The sequence below is a fragment of the Falco naumanni genome, chromosome 1 (genome assembly GCF_017639655.2).
Source record: "Falco naumanni isolate bFalNau1 chromosome 1, bFalNau1.pat, whole genome shotgun sequence".
Taxonomy (NCBI): Eukaryota; Metazoa; Chordata; class Aves; order Falconiformes; family Falconidae; genus Falco; species Falco naumanni.
This window is the reverse complement of record NC_054054.1, coordinates 119,117,269-119,135,848: the sequence shown is the minus strand read 5'-3', so window position 1 is coordinate 119,135,848 and position 18,580 is coordinate 119,117,269. Positions and strand designations below refer to the sequence as shown.

Here is an 18,580-nt window from a genome sequence, read left to right as displayed (position 1 = left end):
CAAGCTGGCATTTTCCTTCAGGCAGACCACTCACACAACCAAAGCATACTTTCCTCTGCATCTACCAGAAAGGAGCAGCAGGGGGGGGAAAAAAAAAAAAACCCACACCTCAACAATTTAGTTTGAGTTGTGCCTGAACAGCTGACAGGGGCAAGCAGTGAAGCTTTATGAAAAAAAAAAAAAAGCAGCAGCCAAGAGCCCCCCACAGCAGCAGGGCTCTGTCTCACAGGCCAGCAGCAATGACTCAAACTACAGCAAACCTCCAAAAACCACTGAGGGTGGCCAGGGCAAGCTCTCCATTCTGCTGACAGACAAGATTAAGTTGCCACAGCAGCAGTCCATGATGACAAGCACCTACTGGAGCCAGGAGGAGGAAGCTTCTTCAAGCCCATACAAACCAAATGACAAAGACTCCTCACATGTGAATGTAAAACATTTAATTTAAAAATGTTGACACTACAATATATAAAATAGCTATTATAAATGCACATAGTGTATTCTATAGCTGCCAGGTTTACGTTTTTAGGAAACTGTAAGTTACACTGTGGTTAAGACTTGTAGTTTCACCCTCTGAAAAAGTCCACATTTGATCACAGTGATGTATGGTCAGACTAACAGCCCCAATTGTTAAACACTTGGATCAAGTCATAACCAGTTTTATTGCAAAAGGACCCTGTACACATTTATATCAATTCTAGTACCTTACAAGTTTAGCTACCCAACAAGTCATTAACATACAGAAACATGCATGAGAAGCAAGAAAGATCACCCATCCCTTCTGCATATTAGCAACTTGTCACTCCTGAGCAACAAGGCTCACATCACTGAGGTTTATGTGAACAGTCACTTTTAGCATTCATCCTGAGTGAAAGATGGAATGACTTAAGTACAAATGCAACATATTATAAACAATTTCTTACAAAAAAGTCACAAATTAAAACCAAAGTATTTTACAGAATTTACTACAAAACACCATAAAAACAGCCTTCACTTAAGCCCTCTCCCCCCGTATCCTGCGAGCCAACTGGATATCTTTGGGCATGATGGTGACTCTCTTGGCATGGATGGCACACAGGTTTGTATCTTCAAACAGACCCACCAGATATGCTTCGCTGGCCTCCTGTTTCAAGAGCAGAAGAAGAAATGTCGTTAGAAACCCTCAGCGAAGCACGCTCAGCGCCGCGAGCGCCGAGGCCCAGGAGGCCATAGCAATACCTGCAGCGCACCGATGGCTGCACTCTGGAACCTCAAGTCTGTTTTGAAGTCTTGGGCGATTTCCCTGACCAGCCGCTGGAAGGGCAGTTTGCGGATCAGCAGCTCCGTAGACTTCTGGTAGCGGCGGATCTCACGGAGGGCGACGGTGCCCGGCCTGGTGGGAGGAAGGAGCGGGTGAGCCGGGGCAGGGGCTGCGGCAGCGCCGGGCCGTGCCGTGCCGGCGGCCTTACCTGTAGCGGTGAGGCTTCTTGACGCCGCCGGTAGAGGGGGCGCTTTTTCGGGCCGCCTTCGTGGCCAGCTGCTTGCGCGGAGCCTTCCCCCCGGTGGACTTGCGGGCGGTCTGCTTTGTACGGGCCATTTTTCCTCACTTACCTACGGGGACAGGCGCACGTGACACGGGGCCCAGCGACCCCCCCAGGCCCGGCCACACGGCGAGTCCCCGCTCCCACCCTTCCCCCTTCCCCCCTCGCCCCCCCGCAGCCAGTCGCCTCAAGACCCAGAAGCGGCAGATGTCGGCGAGCTGCCCCCCCTCCCCCGCCACTGAGGCGGGCAGGCGGCCAGCGGCCTCCCCCGGGAGGGGGAGGAGGAGTCACGGTTCCCCCTCCGCCCCCGCTTCGCGTCGTGGCCCGGCCGCTCCCCTCCTCAGGGGAAGCCGACTGAGTCACGCCGCCTCCTTCTTCCTCCCAGGCCGCCCCGGGGAAGGGGGGGATGGGAACCGGCGTGACTCAGGGCACGTAGGCATAGGCCCGGCCTGCCCGCCAGGCTCTAAGAGGAGCGAAGGCCGCCAGCGGCCGCGCAGCGCCGCCTCCCGCCATAGAACGCGCCCGCCGCCCGCCGCTTACCGCTGGGAGAAGAAGGGAGCACCAGTGCCGGTAGCGCTGCGCACCGAAGCCTGCGCTGCTCCTGCCACGACCCGCTCGGCAACCAACCACCCCCTCACTGCGCCCTCCCCGCCGCGGGGACTCGCCTTTTATAGCGGGGGCGGCACACGGCGCGGTGACCTCACAATGCCTGGAAGCAGCGCGCCGCACCATTGGCCGGGACCTCCGCCGGCGCCGTGGCGTCACAACACACAAAGGCCGTGCTCCGGTTCCTCGGCGCTGATTGGACGCGTACCCGGCCGCTGATTGGTTGTTAAAGTAGGCGTCCGATTGGGTACTGTGAGGCGAGAAGGGGCCAATCGACGCCGGGCGGGTGCTCTGCGCGCTGATTGGACGAAATGGGGCACGGTTTGGATCCTACCCTTTGTTGCAAAGCTCCACAATGGGAAGTCAATAGGAGCGGGGCGAGCGGCGGCGGGGCGCGGCGGGGCGGTGGGCTCCCCCGGGCACCCCCCGGCCGGCCCCGGCGGCCGCCGCCGCCTCGCGGCCCGCCCCAGAGCGCCTTCCCCGCCGTGTGGTGCGGAGGCGCCCGGCGGGGGGTCTGCGAGCGGCGAGGGCCGGGCCAGGCCGCGGGGCCGTCCGGGGGGGACGGCGGGTCCCCTCGGCCGTCTGTCCGTCCCCCTCGCCCTCGCCTCCCCCGGAGCCGCAGCGCGCAGGCGGCGGGGAGCGGCGGGCAAGGCGCGGGAGCCTCCGGTGCGCGGCGGTTCGCTGGGGGTCCGCGTCCCCTCCCCGGGCGCTCGCAAGTGTCGGGGGGGGGCCGAGCGGAGCCCCCCGGGGGGGGCAGGGCCCGCGCCTCCGGCATTGCGTGCCCGGTTCTGTCCCTGCAGGAGCCCGGCAGCGCTCCGCACGGGCTGGGGGTCGCACCGGGAAGCACTGTTGCTCTGTGACCCCCCCACCCAAAAAAAAAGTATGGGGAAGCCGGCCCCAGGGAGGGACCCGCAACACGCAGGGGCTGGGGCTGTGTCCCCCCGGGTGCCTCCATTCCCCAAAGCCCACCGACTCTGTGGGTCGCCCTCAGCGCCGAAGGACATTGCAAAGTTTCATTGCAAGTAGAAAGCCAGAATTTATGTTCCCTGTCAGTAACATCTAGCAAGATAAACAACAATTAAATAAAAAGCCTGACTTTGGCGGGAAGTTGCTGCTTTAAGTTATACCTCGCTATATATTACTATTAAATTGTATTAGTAGCAACTGCAGAGGCAGGTCCCTGCCCCCATGGGAAGGGAACCGCGATCAGGAAGAACAGGTCCTGAATGCCCCACGGTTGCGCCACGCAGAACCTATGGCGAGCACAAACGGCCCAACTGCTGCTCCTAAAGGTGTCAGTGAGCTCCACAAACCTCGGCATGGCTGTCATCGTGCAGGCTTGGCGTGAGGTTTTGCATCCTCCCCGAGCACCTGAGTCTCTCGGGCCAACACCCAGCACGACAGGCAGAGCGAGGATTGCCGTGGCACCGGAGCTCGGCACGTAGGGAGCGTCTCCCGCTTCTCCGCCTGCTTGGGTAAGTCAAGCAAATGGGTGCCAATATGGTGTGACAGGACTGTCACATGTGCCCGGGCCAGGGCTGCCTGACGACCGGATCTCCTGCATGTCTCCCCGGCCTCTGGGCCTCATTTTCAGGTTAATTTTCTCTCTTGTAAAGGAAAACGTTAATTGCCAGAGCCAGAAAGCTGCATATCAATGGAATGACTTGGGAGGTGTGAGTAGGTAAACAATTGTTTGCATTCTATCTGTTTTGGAAAATCAGAAGTGAAGAATTCCCCTTTCATCCCAGTCGTTCTTGCTTAGGAAAAAGAAATGTAGAATCCTGTTCTGGTGGTAAAAATGGCTACTTAAAATTTGTTACTTTTAGGAGCCTAGTCCACTGTCACCAGTGCCATGAGTGTGTAATGTTTGTCACTAGCAGTTGAGATGCTCCTTAGATATTTCCTTTATCCCGTGTTTTCATAGCAATGGCTGCTTACGCTTCTACTTTTGGAGACACTTTTGATTTTTTGTTCTCTTTGAGACTGGAGAAAAGCCGTGCATCCCCTTGGATGAAAGAGGCTGAGGGAAAGGCATACACACCAAAGGTGGAGAGAGCGAAGGAGCACACATTAACAAGGACCCGTGTGGAGATGGAAGTAAACACACCCTGGGTGCACGTACCTGGCAGGTCTTAAACCCGTGTTTGTTCCTAAATTGTGCTGTTCCTTGGCAGAGCGTGCATCGAGTTGTCCTGGCTGTGAAACAAAAGTGAACTGGAAGAGGAAACGGTGTCAGTACCAGACCAGAGAGCAAACATCAGCGTAGAAGGACTTGAGCCCGCGGTTTCCAAACCCCTGTGTACAAAGTGCACGTTGACGGTTCCTTTCTCAGTGTGCTGTGTTGATAATTTAAGGGTGGGGTTTTTTTCCACAGGTTCATTGCTGACAGTGATTTTGTGTTGGGCATATAGGCGTGTATGCGTAAATATTAACTGAAATCCCTCCACACGTATTGACGTAGGAAAAGCTGTCCTGCTTGACCAAGAGCTGTATAATTACAGTACTCCAGCCTCCCGTGGAGGGTTGTGAGAGGAATAAGAAGGTATTGATATCCTATGACTTATTCCTGCAAATGCAGGGCAATAAGCTATTAAATTACCCTGGTAAAAGCCTGCCCACAGTAGATGCTGAATCGGTGTAAATAAGAATTTTAAAAGTTGTTTCCCTCCCCGAAACAGCTGCAGCATGGGCTGCACGCAGGCCAGGCCTGAGTTTATTATGAACATCTTTCACCCCGCGTGCACTGGCAGCATTGGGGAAAGGTGTTTGCCTTCTAAACCCTGGCTGCCCTTTGCCACGCAGCTGGAGGATCCCAGCCAGGCCAGTGGTTCTGTGTGGAGCCCAAGGGATCAAAGTCCTATTAAAAGAAATTCGTATCATTTCCTCCCCCAGGAGAGAAGTTAATTTACGGAGGAAACTCTTCCCATGGGAATTCAGCCGTTTCCTTGGACACGGCTCTTTTTTGGGGGGGAGAGGTGGGGGTTTTGGGGTTCTCCTGGGGGAGGACAGGGAGCCCATGGCATCTCCTGGTGACCCAGCATCCGGGGGCCTTTGGTGGAACGCCTACTGGGAGGTAGGTTCTCCTCTCGGCTCGCTGGGCCTTCCTCCTCCTCCTCATCCTTCTCCTCGGGACTGCAGTGCTATTCCCGGGCACTTCCTGGACGACGTTGTCCCGTGGGTGGGGAAGGCTGCGGAGCAATGAGAGATGCCAACACTAAAATAACCCTTTGGCCAGGACACCGCGCTCCCGCGTCCACGTTCGGTCCCTGGGGCGGAGGGAGGGGGGGGAGGAAGGAAGCGAGGCCGCCTGCCACAAATAGCTCCCCATCCCCTCCCCGGCCTCCCCCCGCACCCTGCCCGGCCTGCGGGGGCTGGGCCCAGCGTGCAGCCCGCCGGGGCTCGGTGCCGCCCGGTTCCCCGCCCGCGGCGGGGGCTCGGTGCCCAGCCTGGGGGCCGGCCCGCGGAGGGCCGGGCCTGGCAGCGGGTGGGATCCCGCCCCGCCGCCGGGGGGCGCCCCGGCGCGCAGCCCCTCCCCTCGGACTACAAGCCCCGCCGCCCCCCGCGTGGCCGGAAGCGCGGGCCGCGCGGCCGCGGGGCGCCCCTGGGAGCTGTGGTCCCGCCGCCCGGAAGCCGCCGCCCGCCGCGTCCCGGGTTGGCGGAGCGTGCGCCAGCGGCGGGACTACAAGTCCCGGCCCGCCCCGCGCACCGGGGCGGCAATGGCGGCGGCGGCGCCTGCGCGCGGCGCCCTCCGTGCGGACCGCGCAGAGTGAATAATAAAGGTCTCCTCGGCGGTAGCGGCGGCGGCGGGAGCGGAAGGCAGGAGGCATGTCCAAGGGCCCGGTGGCGAGCGGCCCCGCCGCGGCCGGGCCGGCGAGCGCCGCCAGCGCGCTGCAGGCGCAGCCCGAGAAGCCGCAGCACTACACGTACGTAGCGAGCAGCTCCCCGCCGCCGCCGCCGCCCGCGCGCCAACACGCGCCTGACGTCAGCGGGCAGCGTGCGGCACGCGCGCACGGAGACCCGCCGCCCGCCCGCGCCGCACCGGCTGGAACCGGCCCCAACCGGCGCGGGCCGGCGGGTCCCGCCTGCGGGGGAGGGAGCGGGGGGGGGGGCGGGGGATGAGCGGCTCCCCTCCCCCATTCTCCTTCTTCCCCCCCCCCCCCCCCCCCTTCCCCCCCCTTCCCCGCCGCGGGTCGAGCCGACCGTGATGCACCGGGGCGGCGGGGCATCGGTGGCCGCGGCCTCCACCGGCGGGCCCGGCCCCTGCGGCGGGTTGGCCGCCATCGCAGCTCCGGCCCCCTTGGCGGGGGCGGCGGGGCCGCTGTCAGCGCTGCGCCCCGGCCCCTGGGCGGGCGGCCCGTGGTGGGGGCCCGGCCCCCGTGCCCGCGTTCTGTCACCTCAGACGGTGGTGGCACTTCGGGGCGTTGGGCCCCCTCGTGGCCTGTCACCCCCGGCCTGCGCCCCCTGAGGGGGCCTGGGGGCTCCTCGGGCGGGAGGTGGCGTGCGGAGGCGGGTGCCGTGCTGGGTGGCCATCCCAGAGGACCAAAGCCCTGCTGGTGGGCACCTCGCTGCTGCCTGTGAGGGGTCTCTCGCCGGGGTGGGTGTCCCTCGCCGGGGTGGGCAACTCTGCAAAGTTGCCCACAGGCGAGCAACGGGAGTGTCTTACACGTGTGTGTGAGAAATGCCCCCCATAGGAAATGTTACACAAAACCCACAAGAAGTGCTTGTCTTGCGCCCACCTTCCCTCACGCCGCTGGGGTGCGATTCCTCCATGAAGGTGGAACAGTCGTGCGTGTCACCTCATGGTGCGTGTTGCCTCCGTCATTGGAGACAGCACCTCGGTGAAGTCTTGTTGCTGGAATATGCCTTCCCTAAGCAAAAAACCCACCGTTTTGCTGCATTGTTCCGAGGATGTAGGACCCCCTGGAGCTGCGTGAACTTGGCCTGTGATGAGGTCTCTGGGTTGGGAATTGTGGCAATGGCATTCAGGTCCCCATTTGCGGTAGAGATAATGTGGTGGTTTAAGAGTGAGCGTTGTCTTTGTGAGGATGGGCTAGCGGTGAAGATGTAATGGATAAAAAATATCAGGCGTTCCCTGTCCTCCTTAAAAGAAAAAAGTTTGGGACTGGTCCTGGTGAACAAAATATGTGTGCTGAACTGTCTACCCTTATCACTTTAGGGTGTTGTCTGCATATAGAAAAAAATGTACGAATTACCCATATCTCTCACTTGTGTGGATGCCCCCACCCAAAATGAGAAGGGCAGGTTCATAGTGTGGTCTGTATTCCTTTAGTTTGTGTTTTCATAAAGTTGGTGATGGACGTCTTCCCTGTCTTCACACTGTGATACGTGGAATAACAAGAGCTGCGAGAAATGCAGAGGCACGGATCTGTACGACCTGTATGCCCGCTGCAGGGATCACAGGCCACTTGACATCCCCTTCCTTCGATCTGTTTGGAATACCGAGTCTATGGCTGAGGGCTTTTGGCTTTTTGAAGATCCTGTTGTGATCTTCAGGAAGCTGGCAAAACACAGCCTCGTAAGTTGCTTTACTTCTGCTAGTGTCTGCAGTTAAAGTTTGACAGCTTTATCCGACAAACTGGCATGAAGGAGTCTGCTAGGACTGCTGTTGTAGTGGTAAAAGAAGGTACAGGGCCTGCCCTTAGAGGTGGAGTGGCACCAACGACAGAGCAGCAGTTGGTCAAAAACAAGAGAAGGAAAAACCCAGGTGGCAAGTAGGTGAGGTAGAGAGGTTAAGTGCATTAGGTAGAGGAAGACAAAGTTTATAACATGGCTAAGCATGGCCACAGAACCAAGGATGTTAAAGACTAGGAAAGAAAATGTGGAAGAAAAAGTTCAAGAAATGGGAGGGGGAGAAGGAAGATCGAGACCTGGTAGCTGAAAAGGACAGAGGAGGAAAAATGGGACAGTGAGGAGCAAAGGTGGTGGTGCAATTAGCTTCTTTCCAGAGGGCAAAACATGTATTTTCAGATGGATGCTAAAAATACTTCAGTGAAAACAGGTGCAGAGAAGCTGAATAACTATAAGCGAAGGATGGGTTTGGGGGCTGCACAGTGCTGACAGCAGGATGCAAGCCATACTTTGAAAGTCTTGGATTTGTACGCTAGGTCACATCATACTGTAAACCTCCTTCCAATAACATATGGGAACTTATCTGGGGGTTGCTCATGTAAGCAAGTTGTATGTTGTCAAAATGTAAATATTTTCTTCCTTTTTTTTCCCTTAAATACAGTTTGTTTCCATAAAATGACATGAAGGTTACAAATTGTAAGCTGAAGTAAGCTTAATTATCTGCATACTTTTCTGTTCCCTGGGGACAGGCAATCTGGTGCTGGGGAATCTCTTGTCTTGGAAAGTTTTGGTTGTGTTTGTCAGGAGATGTCTCGATTTCCATACTAGTGTCAATCTCTAAACTCTTGGTATTATTTGCATGAGATTTTTTGGTACTTTGAACTGCAGTTGTAGATCCCGTCAGGAAGCCTTTCTATTTGTTCTAGATGTACAGCAAAAGAAAATCTGGTGGGGAAAAAAAAAATCACTAATTCTATTATCTCACACCTTTGGTACTGTTTGCTAGTGGAAGAAGAACCTAAAAAACCCCCTTTGATTGCGTCCTTGGTAGCAGTTGTTAGCGTGCAGTTGGATGATCCTGGAGACAGAGTCATTTTGGTATATGCCAAACTTTGCTATTTAATTATGAATGTTGTTTTTTTCATCTGGGGATCTGGTATTCCGTTTGTAGAATTCAAGTGAGTAATGAAATACTCAACAACTGCTGTTGTGTTCTCTCTGGGTTGCTGGGTTAGACGTTGCTGCGCTTGGCTGGCTCTTGCAATCCCGCAGCTCCCGTAGCAGGGTGAGGTCAGTGTATTCCTCAGAACAAAGGGGTGAGATGGGCTGGTTTGTGGGGTACCGGCGGGCTGGCGTGGCTTTGATCTGCTTTGGGCGATGTGCTGTGCTGGGGTTAGTTGATCGCTTGTAGTGGGAAGTGGATTTGGTTTGGGTATGCGCTGTCAAACCTCAACCAAGCATTGACTTTGCACTGTGTCTTAGCTCTAGCTGGCATGGTTATTTCTGTATGCGTTTATCTCTGTCTTTAATGTATTATCTACAAATGTGGATAGAGGCCAAGTTCAAAGAAACTGAAAGCAAGAGATCAGTCACTTGGAGTTGTAGATACTGGGTGCTGTGGTGTAGTTTTGTTCTGGTACAGGCTATCCATTCGGCCATTGCCATCTTCCCGTGTTTTCAGTCAGACTGGACTCTTTAATTGTGAATTGTAAAGTTGTATCCACTGCTTGGGTGTTTATTGATCTGGCAGAATTTAGATAAGTGAAAGTGGAGCGGTCCTTTGTTCACTGCGCATTCACCTGGAAGTCAAACAGTTTAATAACTCTGCAGGGAAGCGAACATTTGGGTGAAGATAAATTAACCCATTTAATTAAAAAACCAAAGAGTGCCTTCGTTCTAGTTATTCAAAACACACACGCTCAAAACCAGTGTTGAAAATATTCTGATTTAGGTGATAAACTCTTTGGGACACAGATTTGTTGGGCATAACCCAGATCATTGCCACTTAAGATAATTCTCTTGAGCGTGCCGGTCTTAAGTATGAGCAGCCATCCTGTACATAAACTTCAGGTTTCCGTGTCCCCACAGGCTGTACCCTCCCTCGCTTGAGTTCTGGACCAAGATGCCTGGGAGCGCATCCTGTCTTCCTTTGTACTACGGCAAGATAAGCTTTTGTGATTATGCCGTTGCAGCATAAAAGACAAAAAACCTTGTCTTTCCTTTTGCACGAGGGGAGGAATTGTGGGAAATTCCTGAAGGATTAGTACCCTGTAAGTAGCACTGGAACTGCATCCACACGGTTGGTTGTGCTGTCATGTTAGCGACCACAGGCTTGCACTTACCCAGGCTTTATCTCGCAACCATTTCCATGCCAGCTGATTCAGAGGTAGAAGGACTAGTGCACTTGAGTGAAGGACATTTTAAGTGGGGTTGAAAATCAGGTTGGTGCAATGCTTTAGTTATAGCTCAAATCAAAGATGTTTTTGTAGCTGCATGGCTTTGAGCAGTGCCTTGTCTGGTGGTTTCTCAGCCTTAACTAGGAACTCTGATTAGGACAGCGATGAAAATAAGGGGTGAAGAAGAAATAAGAACAAGATCATAGGTGGACTCGGATTTCAATGATGAGCTTGCACACACAGTCTTATTTATCTCAAAATCTTACATTTACATTCGTACTCAAAACTAATGGCACACAAAAACGCACCTCGAAGTATTTGTAGTAGCAGAGCATAATCCTTCTTATCAGTGGACAGTGTCTTATCACTGGCAGGGTGAACGCAGCATGACTGATCTCAAATGTGCCGACTGGCTGTCTGTGGAAAGAAAACTAAAAACCAGATGTGTAGCTAACACATTTTCAGAATTGTTGCTTTTTTTGTAGGTGGCTTGCTCTTCTAGGACCCTTAGCATTTGTCTGCATAGACTGTTAGACTGCTTTTGATGTGCTTGACTTGGGTGGTCTTCACAATCTAGCAAATACCCTTTAGGCTTTTGAATTGTTTTTAGAAACCCTTTGTGTCCTTTTTAAACCATCAGAACTCTTAAAATAACAAACTTGTTGCCCTAATTCTGCTTTGGTTTTACTGGTGACAACCCTTAGATCAATAAGCTGGTATGGACTTAGACAAAAATAGAAAGCGGGCCTGTTATTTAATCAAAAAACCCAAACAAATAAAAACCCCAAACAAACAAAAACCCCACCAACAAGTAAACCTCGTGCGTTTTTACGTTTCAGTTTTGGTAATGCCCATGGAGGTAATTAGGAAAGCACAGAATGAGTCAATACTTCTAAACCAGGGACTTAGCAGTGGTCCACTACTTCGTTACCTGTAAACGTCAGCTTATCAAGGAAGTATAAGCTGGTTATTATTGCTGTTTTGTAAGTCTGTGTGAACTTTACTGAATACAACTCTACCACAAACTGTTATTAGGAAGCGTGAATAGTTAGAGGAAGTTGGAAATACAGAGTACTGGAGTGTGAACAGGAAGGGCTGCCTTCACAGTATGTGCTTACCACCAGATACATACCCTGAAAAATAACGCTCTGGATTTTATGGTTCCTCGGAGGATGAGTGTTGAAAGCCTGCAGCTCGAGAGATGGACTGGTGGGTGGCATGGGCCGTTTGGGCCCCATCGGTGCAGGTGCTGTGCAGGACTGTGCTGTCCTGGTTGATGCACGTGTTGAGGCACTAAGGGATTTCTCCCTTGCGTTGAAGTGGGACTGGAGCTGTGGTTTCCTTGCTACGTTCACACTAAATGAGTGAGTACCTTGGGATATCGGGGAATTCACAGAGATAACTGCTTTATAGGTGGCATATAAATGTTTTGTAGAGTGAAAAGCTTAATGTACTGCTTTGACATTTTCAGAATTAGTTTTGGTCTGGCAAGGCTTGGTATGTCAAAAATCCAAAACTCTGTGAAAGAGGAGAGGGATTCAGTCATGCAGAATTGTTCCAACTTGGAAAATGGTTCTTTCAATTTTTTTAATAAAAAAAGTATTATGTTAATGCTTATACGCTCCTTATGTTAGCATGTAGGATAATTTTTTTCTGGCATGGGAGACAATATTAAAATTAATAATTTTTTTAGAGAACCTCAGAGTTTAGAGCTTCCTATTATATCACTTCTTCTCATTTTGTAGGTTTATGTATTGTCTAATTTTTTTTTTATATTGTGTGGCTTTAAGGAAAAATTCTGTTGGAATTCAGTATTTTATTTTCTTTAGATCTATTCTTTCCACCAGAATAAGGTTTTCCTAATTCCTATGAGGAGCTGAAATGTGCAGCCTTCTTGTTACAAAGGATTTGACCAGTGTCCTCTGGAAAATCTCCCTGCAGTGCATTACAGCGTATCTGCCTGGCTGTTTGCTGGATGTTGCTGCCCCTGTAACAGCGTGGCAGGAGGGAATGTGTCAGTACATCAGTTAATCATGCTTATTGTGTAGCATATTAGCATGAGCTAACTGTCACTGGTAGACTGTATTAATATACCAGGCTGTGAACTGGGGCAGCTGGAGAGCAGGCACGCGTTCCCTTCTGTTAACCCTGTTATAAGGAGCTGTAATTTCTGAGAGAGGAGCAAAATAAAGAGCTGGAGCAGTAACATCTTAAACTGCTGTGTTGAGGCTCATGAGAACCTCCTTGTCAGGACCCGAAGAGCTATGTTCCTTTTCAGAGGATGCCAAGATAGTGTTTTGTTCATTCTCGTAACTTTTTCTTTGCCTGTTAAAAACGTCATAGATCTTTTTGAAGGCACAGGAGACAGGGCTGAAAGAGGTGATGAGAAGTCACCTGGTCCGTCGCTTTGCCTAATGGAATCACCTACATCTAAACCTTTTCTAAGAATTTTTTGGTTGAGTTGTTGTTGCTTTTTTAATATTGTGTTAGTTTCCTCCTGAATAACACCATAAACTAGATTTTGGTGAAACTGTGGACTACAAGAGGGAGACAATCACAGAGGTTTTGATCTTACAAAGACTTTATAGAGTGTATAAACTTTTTGTAACATTCAGCACAACACTTGCAAATTGAAGTTGCTACTGAAAGCTATGCCCTGTGCGTGCACAGAGCTGGCCAGCAATTCCCCTGGTGTCCTAAATTAATGGAAGGTCACATGCCGACAGGCTGTAGAGCAAGTGCAATTTCTTAGCGACCTTTTTTCTCCACTTTATTGAGAGATAGTTTGTCTTTTGTATCAGGGCAATCAAAAATACAAAGCCTCACTAGAAGGGTACATAGGGAGATGTTAAAGGCTTGTCCTTTCTCAAACTCCACCTAGTAATGACAGCCAATTTAGATGCTTGTGATAATTTTCTCAGCAATCTCTGTCTTGTGTATTTTGATCATCTGAAATACTGGTTGTAATGAACGTGCCCTTAAAATGAATACCAACAGTTTCTTCTCTTTTTACCTTTGTTGCAGGCTGTCTTCTGATTCATATACCCTCACCCTGCCGTACGGTGTTCATTCAGGTTTAGAAGGTTATTGTCACAACAAGAAAAGTTCTAGGTTTTCCTTGAAGGAAATATTTCAATTTTAAGTGCTAAAGTGCAATGATGGCAATAAAGGTGCTAGCTCACTGAAATGCTTGATACTGGCCTGATATCTCTTAATAAGAGTCAGAGCCGTTTAATTGAATGTAGTTATCAGAACACTGGCAGAAGAGAAACCTATACCAAGTTTGTTTTCAGACAAGAAAAATCCTAGGCCAATCCCCAGCTCTCTGCTGGTCAGACACTGCAAATAAATTTCAGTAGAGCATACTGGCTTATTAGGAATGATAACACAGTTAATTACAGTTAAGAAATTAAGGTTGGGTTGCTTTCTATCATTGTATGCCTATAATTTCTTTAGATTGATAAACACTCATGCTCATATGGCAAGGGAAATAGTTTCTTGAAACTATATGTGATGAATATCTGCAAAAATCTGAATTTAATAGAAGCTTCCCTATTGTTCTAATTGTTGGCCTTCATCTTCAGCATGTCACCATAGTTCGAAAAGAAACTGTCGGTCCATACCCAATATGCTCAGAGGTGGTTTTTCTTCTCTAATTTTCAATAGACTGTGAACTTTCATTAATAGCACTTGAATATTACCATCGTAGCAGAAATAAAACCAGCAGATGCCTCAGGACAATTGTGCAGCTTTACAGCAACAACAACAACAAAATTGTTTGCGTGTTGAAAACATTTCGAGAGTGCCACCAGATTTATTCATATATTGATTAGTTGGAATGGAAGATGAGAAGCTGTGATGTAGCCTGGGATTTGATTACTTTCCCCTTGGTGGAGAGCTGGTATACTATGTCTTGATGCCAGCGTACCTGTTTGAAGTGCAGTCTGGTGGGGGGTTGTATAATGGTGCTTCTTTGGACCAGACCATCTGTGTGTGCAGGATGTTTATTCTGAGGTGACGCCTTACGGAGCGTCAAAAGAGTCCGCTGGGCTGTAGCAGACACTGATGGAAGTCTGATTTGAGTGCTGGACAGAAAAGAAAATTGATTGAATGGCTAACATTGATTCTTCAAAATCAGCCAGTAAGGGCTGGCTTTTATCTTTGTGCTGGCATACGTGTTATGGGATGCAGGTTCATGCTTGTTAGATAATCACCGTGTTTTGTTTCAAACTCGCAACAAAATGGCTGTTCACAAATGTGAGCCTTTCCAAAGAGGCTGCTGCAAATCTGGTTGGCATTTAACCTGAGAAGAAGCAGATGCTGTTTCATTTTCAAATGTAGATTGGTCTGGATGAGGGCTTTATAGATCTGTTGTTTCTTGAGGAGTTTTGGGTTTCTATTTTTGGTCCAGTATAAGCATAGGCCTTCAAACAGTTCGTGTGCTGTCTTAAACTGTTGTATGGGGCTGTGGTTGATCTACGAGCTGACTGTTAAATCATGAGGGTTCTTGGGAATGGTCAGGAGAAGGAAGGCTACTGTGCTGTGTTTCTGAAGTACCACGTGAGACAAGTTGTTGGAGGTTAGCCGCTTAAAAATGCTCATAAAAATCTGTAACTGAAACCCTGAGCTATGTAATGGCTTGTATGGAAGTAATATTTTTCTGAATTAGCCTTTACGAATTCTTGCATGTGGGATGTTTTGTTTTGGGGAACTAGCAGAGTGAGTAACACAAGTTTTAGAACAGCCCAGCCCTGTTCCCAGCCTTCACTAAGTGTTTCTGTAGTTGCTAGCCCTGGGTAGGCTTTGTTAGTGGTTGCATTGATGGTGAGAGGAGTAGTGTGGAAAACATTACTGGAAGCTGGAACTTTAATTTTTGCGGCGCAGGACATCAGTGTATTATTCAGACCTTCATTCATTGTAGCCTAGTGCGGCAAACCTGATGCCTGTTAACTCCGTTTGAACTCTGCCTTTTTGCGGACCTTCTCCATGTGTCTGAGGCTACAAACACTAATGCCAGGATAAAGAAGCATCATCTAACTGATCCAGTAAATATAAAATAGAAAATTTATCTGGATAGAAGCTGTATAAATGGCCATAACAGACAGGTCTGTGGATGAAGGTTTTCGCAAAGTAATTACTAGTAAAATATTTAACTGCTCATATTTAAGCACATGTTCCTGTATTGTGCTGACAATTAAACCAGGTATAAACCTTCAACAGTGTGCAGCTGTCTGGATGCAGTAGGCTCCGGTATTTTCACTGAAACAGTTAGGCTCAACCCACATGTTATTGAAAAATAATTACTTCAGTATGATCCTGTTTTCATAGACTCAGCACTTACACAGGTGCTGTAGGGAAGGATTAGTGGCAGCTGAATAGTTTGTAGAGCAGAAACCAGCCCACAGAGTGATGAGGGTTGTCTCGATTGGGGGCAATCCCTGTATGAAAACAAGGTGTACTTTAGGCACAGCTGTGTTGTTTACATAAACTAGCAGTGTCAAATTGAAAATAGTTATTTAAACTTGGAAAGAATTGGCTGTGCGTTTTAAAACATTGCATGAGCCATCTAAATGCTTAGTTAATTTTGAGGTCATGTCAAGTAATACATATTCATGGACAACTAATTTTGGGGGAAAAAAAAAGATCGAACTCAAGGAAATGGAAATGTAAACTCAAGGCTTTATGCAGAGTTCTGGATCTTGCTGAATGGCTTTTAAGGAAACACGTAGTGTAGTTAAATGTTTGCATACGCCCATGCTTGGATTGTTTTAATTAAAAAGGTGAAAGCTCTGTGTAAACAAACACTTGTGTTTAAAATGGATTTTATTGCTATGGCTTGGTCATATACATTTCCTGCTGCTGATGCATCAAGTTTATGCTTTTTAAAGAGAGAAGCACGCACCGCCAAAAAAATTACTCAAATTGTTTTATTTGTTGGGTTTGAATGACACCACTCGATGCATGCCAAGCCTAAGGGTTGCGCAGCTCGAGGGAAGTCTGAGCAAGCACCTCTTTTCCCTGGCACCCACTGCCTGTAACACAACTGTGAGTCAGTGGAGCTTGTGGCTTGGCTGTTCACAGATGTGATAAATGTGCATTTTATTGAGTTAACTCCGAGGTGAAAGCCTTGATTTTTCCTTCCTTATCAAGACAGAGCATTGGTGAGCTACTGTGCTACAACATGGTATTTCTCTCAAAACAAAGCCATTTTTGCTATAACTGTGGAAACAAGTTTCCCATGATGGGCTTCCCATGATGGGCAGGCACCATGCTGTAGTGTGTCTGTTTGTGTTTCCTTAGTTTGTCAGTGTGGACAAGACACAACTGTTTGTCTCTGGAGTTTTTCTTTTAATTGAAGAATGTCCCGATTGTTTCTGATAGTTGCCAACACATGTTATTTTTAGCATGAACTTTTGCGGTCAGTTAAAGTTCTTATCTTTAAAGTATTGGTAGTATATAGGTCTTTCCTTGTGGCTGAATTGAATCAGTAGCTTTATTGTCTACCCCATGATCTCCTTTGAAATCCAGAAATAGAGTTACAGCAGTGATCGTGTTACTGTTGAATATGACTATTGTTGATGTGTTACCCGTAGTTTTCTGTAATCCAGCAGTTTATGTTTTAGCTTCTGCAGTACACGCTATCCTTTAGCATCTATTTGGAAGCACCCAGCTCACCTTTACTTTCTAAATCGATCAGATGCCTAGAAAAAGGAAAACTTGTGAGTGCTGCCTACCTATTTCTGTAGCAAAAAGGGGGAGCCATGGGCTACGGATGTGAGTAGTTGTCTTTTTGATCACTAAGGTACACAATGAGTTATATGAACTCTTAAAACAAAAAAAACACCTCAACAACCAAACAAGCCCAACTCCATGCATCTGTAATAAGTCTCTCCAACTCTCACTTTCTTTATTTGCCCTTAGACTGACATTATTGTCAAGCTCTAATGGAGAAGGGGAAATCTAACAGCTTTAAAATCACACAGTGCTGTCTGCTGTGTGACCTTTTTCCAGTTGATGGTTCAATTTATTTAGGTGATAAAGAAAACACTGAGGCATGTGAAGTCTATCTTCTTGACAGATGTGAGCTTACTGAAACTTTTTCCTCATCCTTTTCTCCTTCCCCACATTCACAGTCAGCCTTTTGTTTTTATAAAGTGATCCATATATTTTTCTTTGAGATTTAAATGCTTTCTAATCTTTTCAAGGTTTACAAAACTGCACCTGGCTGTTGAGGGTATGGAAAGGCAGCTAGACTGATAGTTGTTGAGGTGTAGGGAAAGAAAGCTGTTTGCATTTTGTGTCAAGTGATGCATGGCATATGCAAAAGCCTTGGTGTGAAGCATGAGGTTTTGGTCAGGTCTGTGAGGTTATTTAGAAAATACCATTCAATATGGAAAAAAGGGAGATATCCAGTTGAGGTGAGCCACAGTAACTGATAAAGATTACTGGTAAAACCTGGTCAGATCTTCTCTTGAAATCACGATGAAAACCTTACAAGATTGCTGCTAAAAGTGTGTGTTATTGTTTGCTCCTCAGCAGTGATTTGTGTAAGGCTCTGTTTCAATATTAGATTACAGCTGCAGTAAGTAAAAAAATAGTTTATTGAAACAGACTTAGCTTAACTACTGCTCTTATTAGAAGGATGCTAAACATTTCTATGCAGAGAGGTTTAGGCAGGCTGTAAAATAGGCTGCTGGTAGACTGCAGCTGTGGTTGAGGGATTTGGTTGCCTGGTGCCCACCCCTGGGAACAAGGAACTACAACTCCTATGAAGTTAGATTGTTTCTTTCAGCTTTTTTTTTTTTTTTTTTTTTTTTCTCCCAGCTTCTCCCGAATCACAAGAAATCTTGAGAATCACAGTCTGTGTTTCCTGTCAGGAAGCTTGTTTTACATTGAAACACCAGCATTTTATGAGATGATGTGGGAATGCTGGTATCAAACCATTTCTCAAGAGTTATTCTGGAACAGCACTGTTCTTTAAATCCCTGGTTTTTTGGGGTTTGGTTTTTTCCCCCTCTTATTCTGGAATATCTTCTTTGCCCTAAGAGCAAAAACTCCTGAGCAATGTCAGAACTGCATATCATGGGTTTTCTCTATCAGTAATGATATGTTAAACGAAAGGTGCATTAGTAGGATTTTTATTGAGTATCCTGTTGGAATAAGTAGATTCTGTCATGCACCACTGACTCATTTCAATTGGAATACCACAGTTCAGTAAAATAAAATAATTGAGTCATGGGTTTCTTACTTAAAGTGTGTCTGATATCATCTTTTGCAATAAAATTTTATGAGGGTGAAATGAATTTAGAGAGCTGATTAAATATGGACAGCTCTTTTCCTCTTGTGTTGGGGTGGCTCTTTGAGCTTACGAAGAAAATAGGAGTTTTGAAAATACTTTCAATAGATAAGCATTATTGAATTAGAAACATCTATATCTACGGTTAGTTGTTTTCTCCTGGGTTTTGCGATGCT

The 18,580-nt window shown here is 48.5% G+C and overlaps 2 protein-coding genes and 1 long non-coding RNA gene across 10 annotated transcripts in view; 2 read left to right on the top strand and 1 right to left on the bottom strand.

The window, feature by feature from the left end:
- Positions 1 to 422: 422 nt before the first annotated feature.
- Positions 423 to 2,258, bottom strand: LOC121082137 (histone H3.3A). Its single transcript, XM_040581473.1, has 4 exons — positions 2,058 to 2,258; positions 1,446 to 1,587; positions 1,216 to 1,369; positions 423 to 1,120 (listed from the first exon to the last, which is right to left on the bottom strand). The coding sequence occupies exons 2-4, from the start codon at positions 1,571 to 1,573 to the stop codon at positions 992 to 994; spliced, it is 411 nt and encodes a 136-aa protein (XP_040437407.1). The 5' UTR covers positions 1,574 to 1,587; positions 2,058 to 2,258; the 3' UTR covers positions 423 to 991.
- A 171-nt stretch (positions 2,259 to 2,429) lies between these two features.
- LOC121082147 lies at positions 2,430 to 4,737 on the top strand. Its single transcript, XR_005825919.1, has 2 exons — positions 2,430 to 3,804; positions 4,106 to 4,737. It is a non-coding gene; the product is annotated as an uncharacterized LOC121082147 (long non-coding RNA).
- A 1,113-nt stretch (positions 4,738 to 5,850) lies between these two features.
- The window catches only part of UNK (unk zinc finger), a 46,922-nt gene continuing 34,192 nt past the window's right edge, over positions 5,851 to 18,580 (top strand). For 3 of the 8 annotated variants that reach the window (XM_040581384.1, XM_040581409.1, XM_040581405.1), the window contains exon 1: positions 5,851 to 6,046. In XM_040581384.1, the coding sequence (XP_040437318.1) occupies positions 5,949 to 6,046 (98 nt within the window). In that variant the 5' untranslated portion in view covers positions 5,851 to 5,948. Of the gene's footprint in view, positions 6,047 to 7,570; positions 7,660 to 18,580 lie in introns of those variants that run through there. The other 5 variants (XM_040581398.1, XM_040581377.1, XM_040581413.1 and 2 more) reach the window with 3 other exon arrangements.

Bases quoted from the DNA above. Each gene is read 5' to 3' on its own strand.
- LOC121082137 (XM_040581473.1), bottom strand. From the start codon at position 1,573: ATGGCCCGTACAAAGCAGACCGCCCGCAAGTCCACCGGGGGGAAGGCT. The intron at 1,370-1,445 runs GTAAGGCCGCCG...TCCTCCCACCAG, and splicing joins AAGAAGCCTCACCGCTACAG to GCCGGGCACCGTCGCCCTCC. The intron at 1,121-1,215 runs GTATTGCTATGG...CTCTTGAAACAG, and splicing joins CAGCCATCGGTGCGCTGCAG to GAGGCCAGCGAAGCATATCT.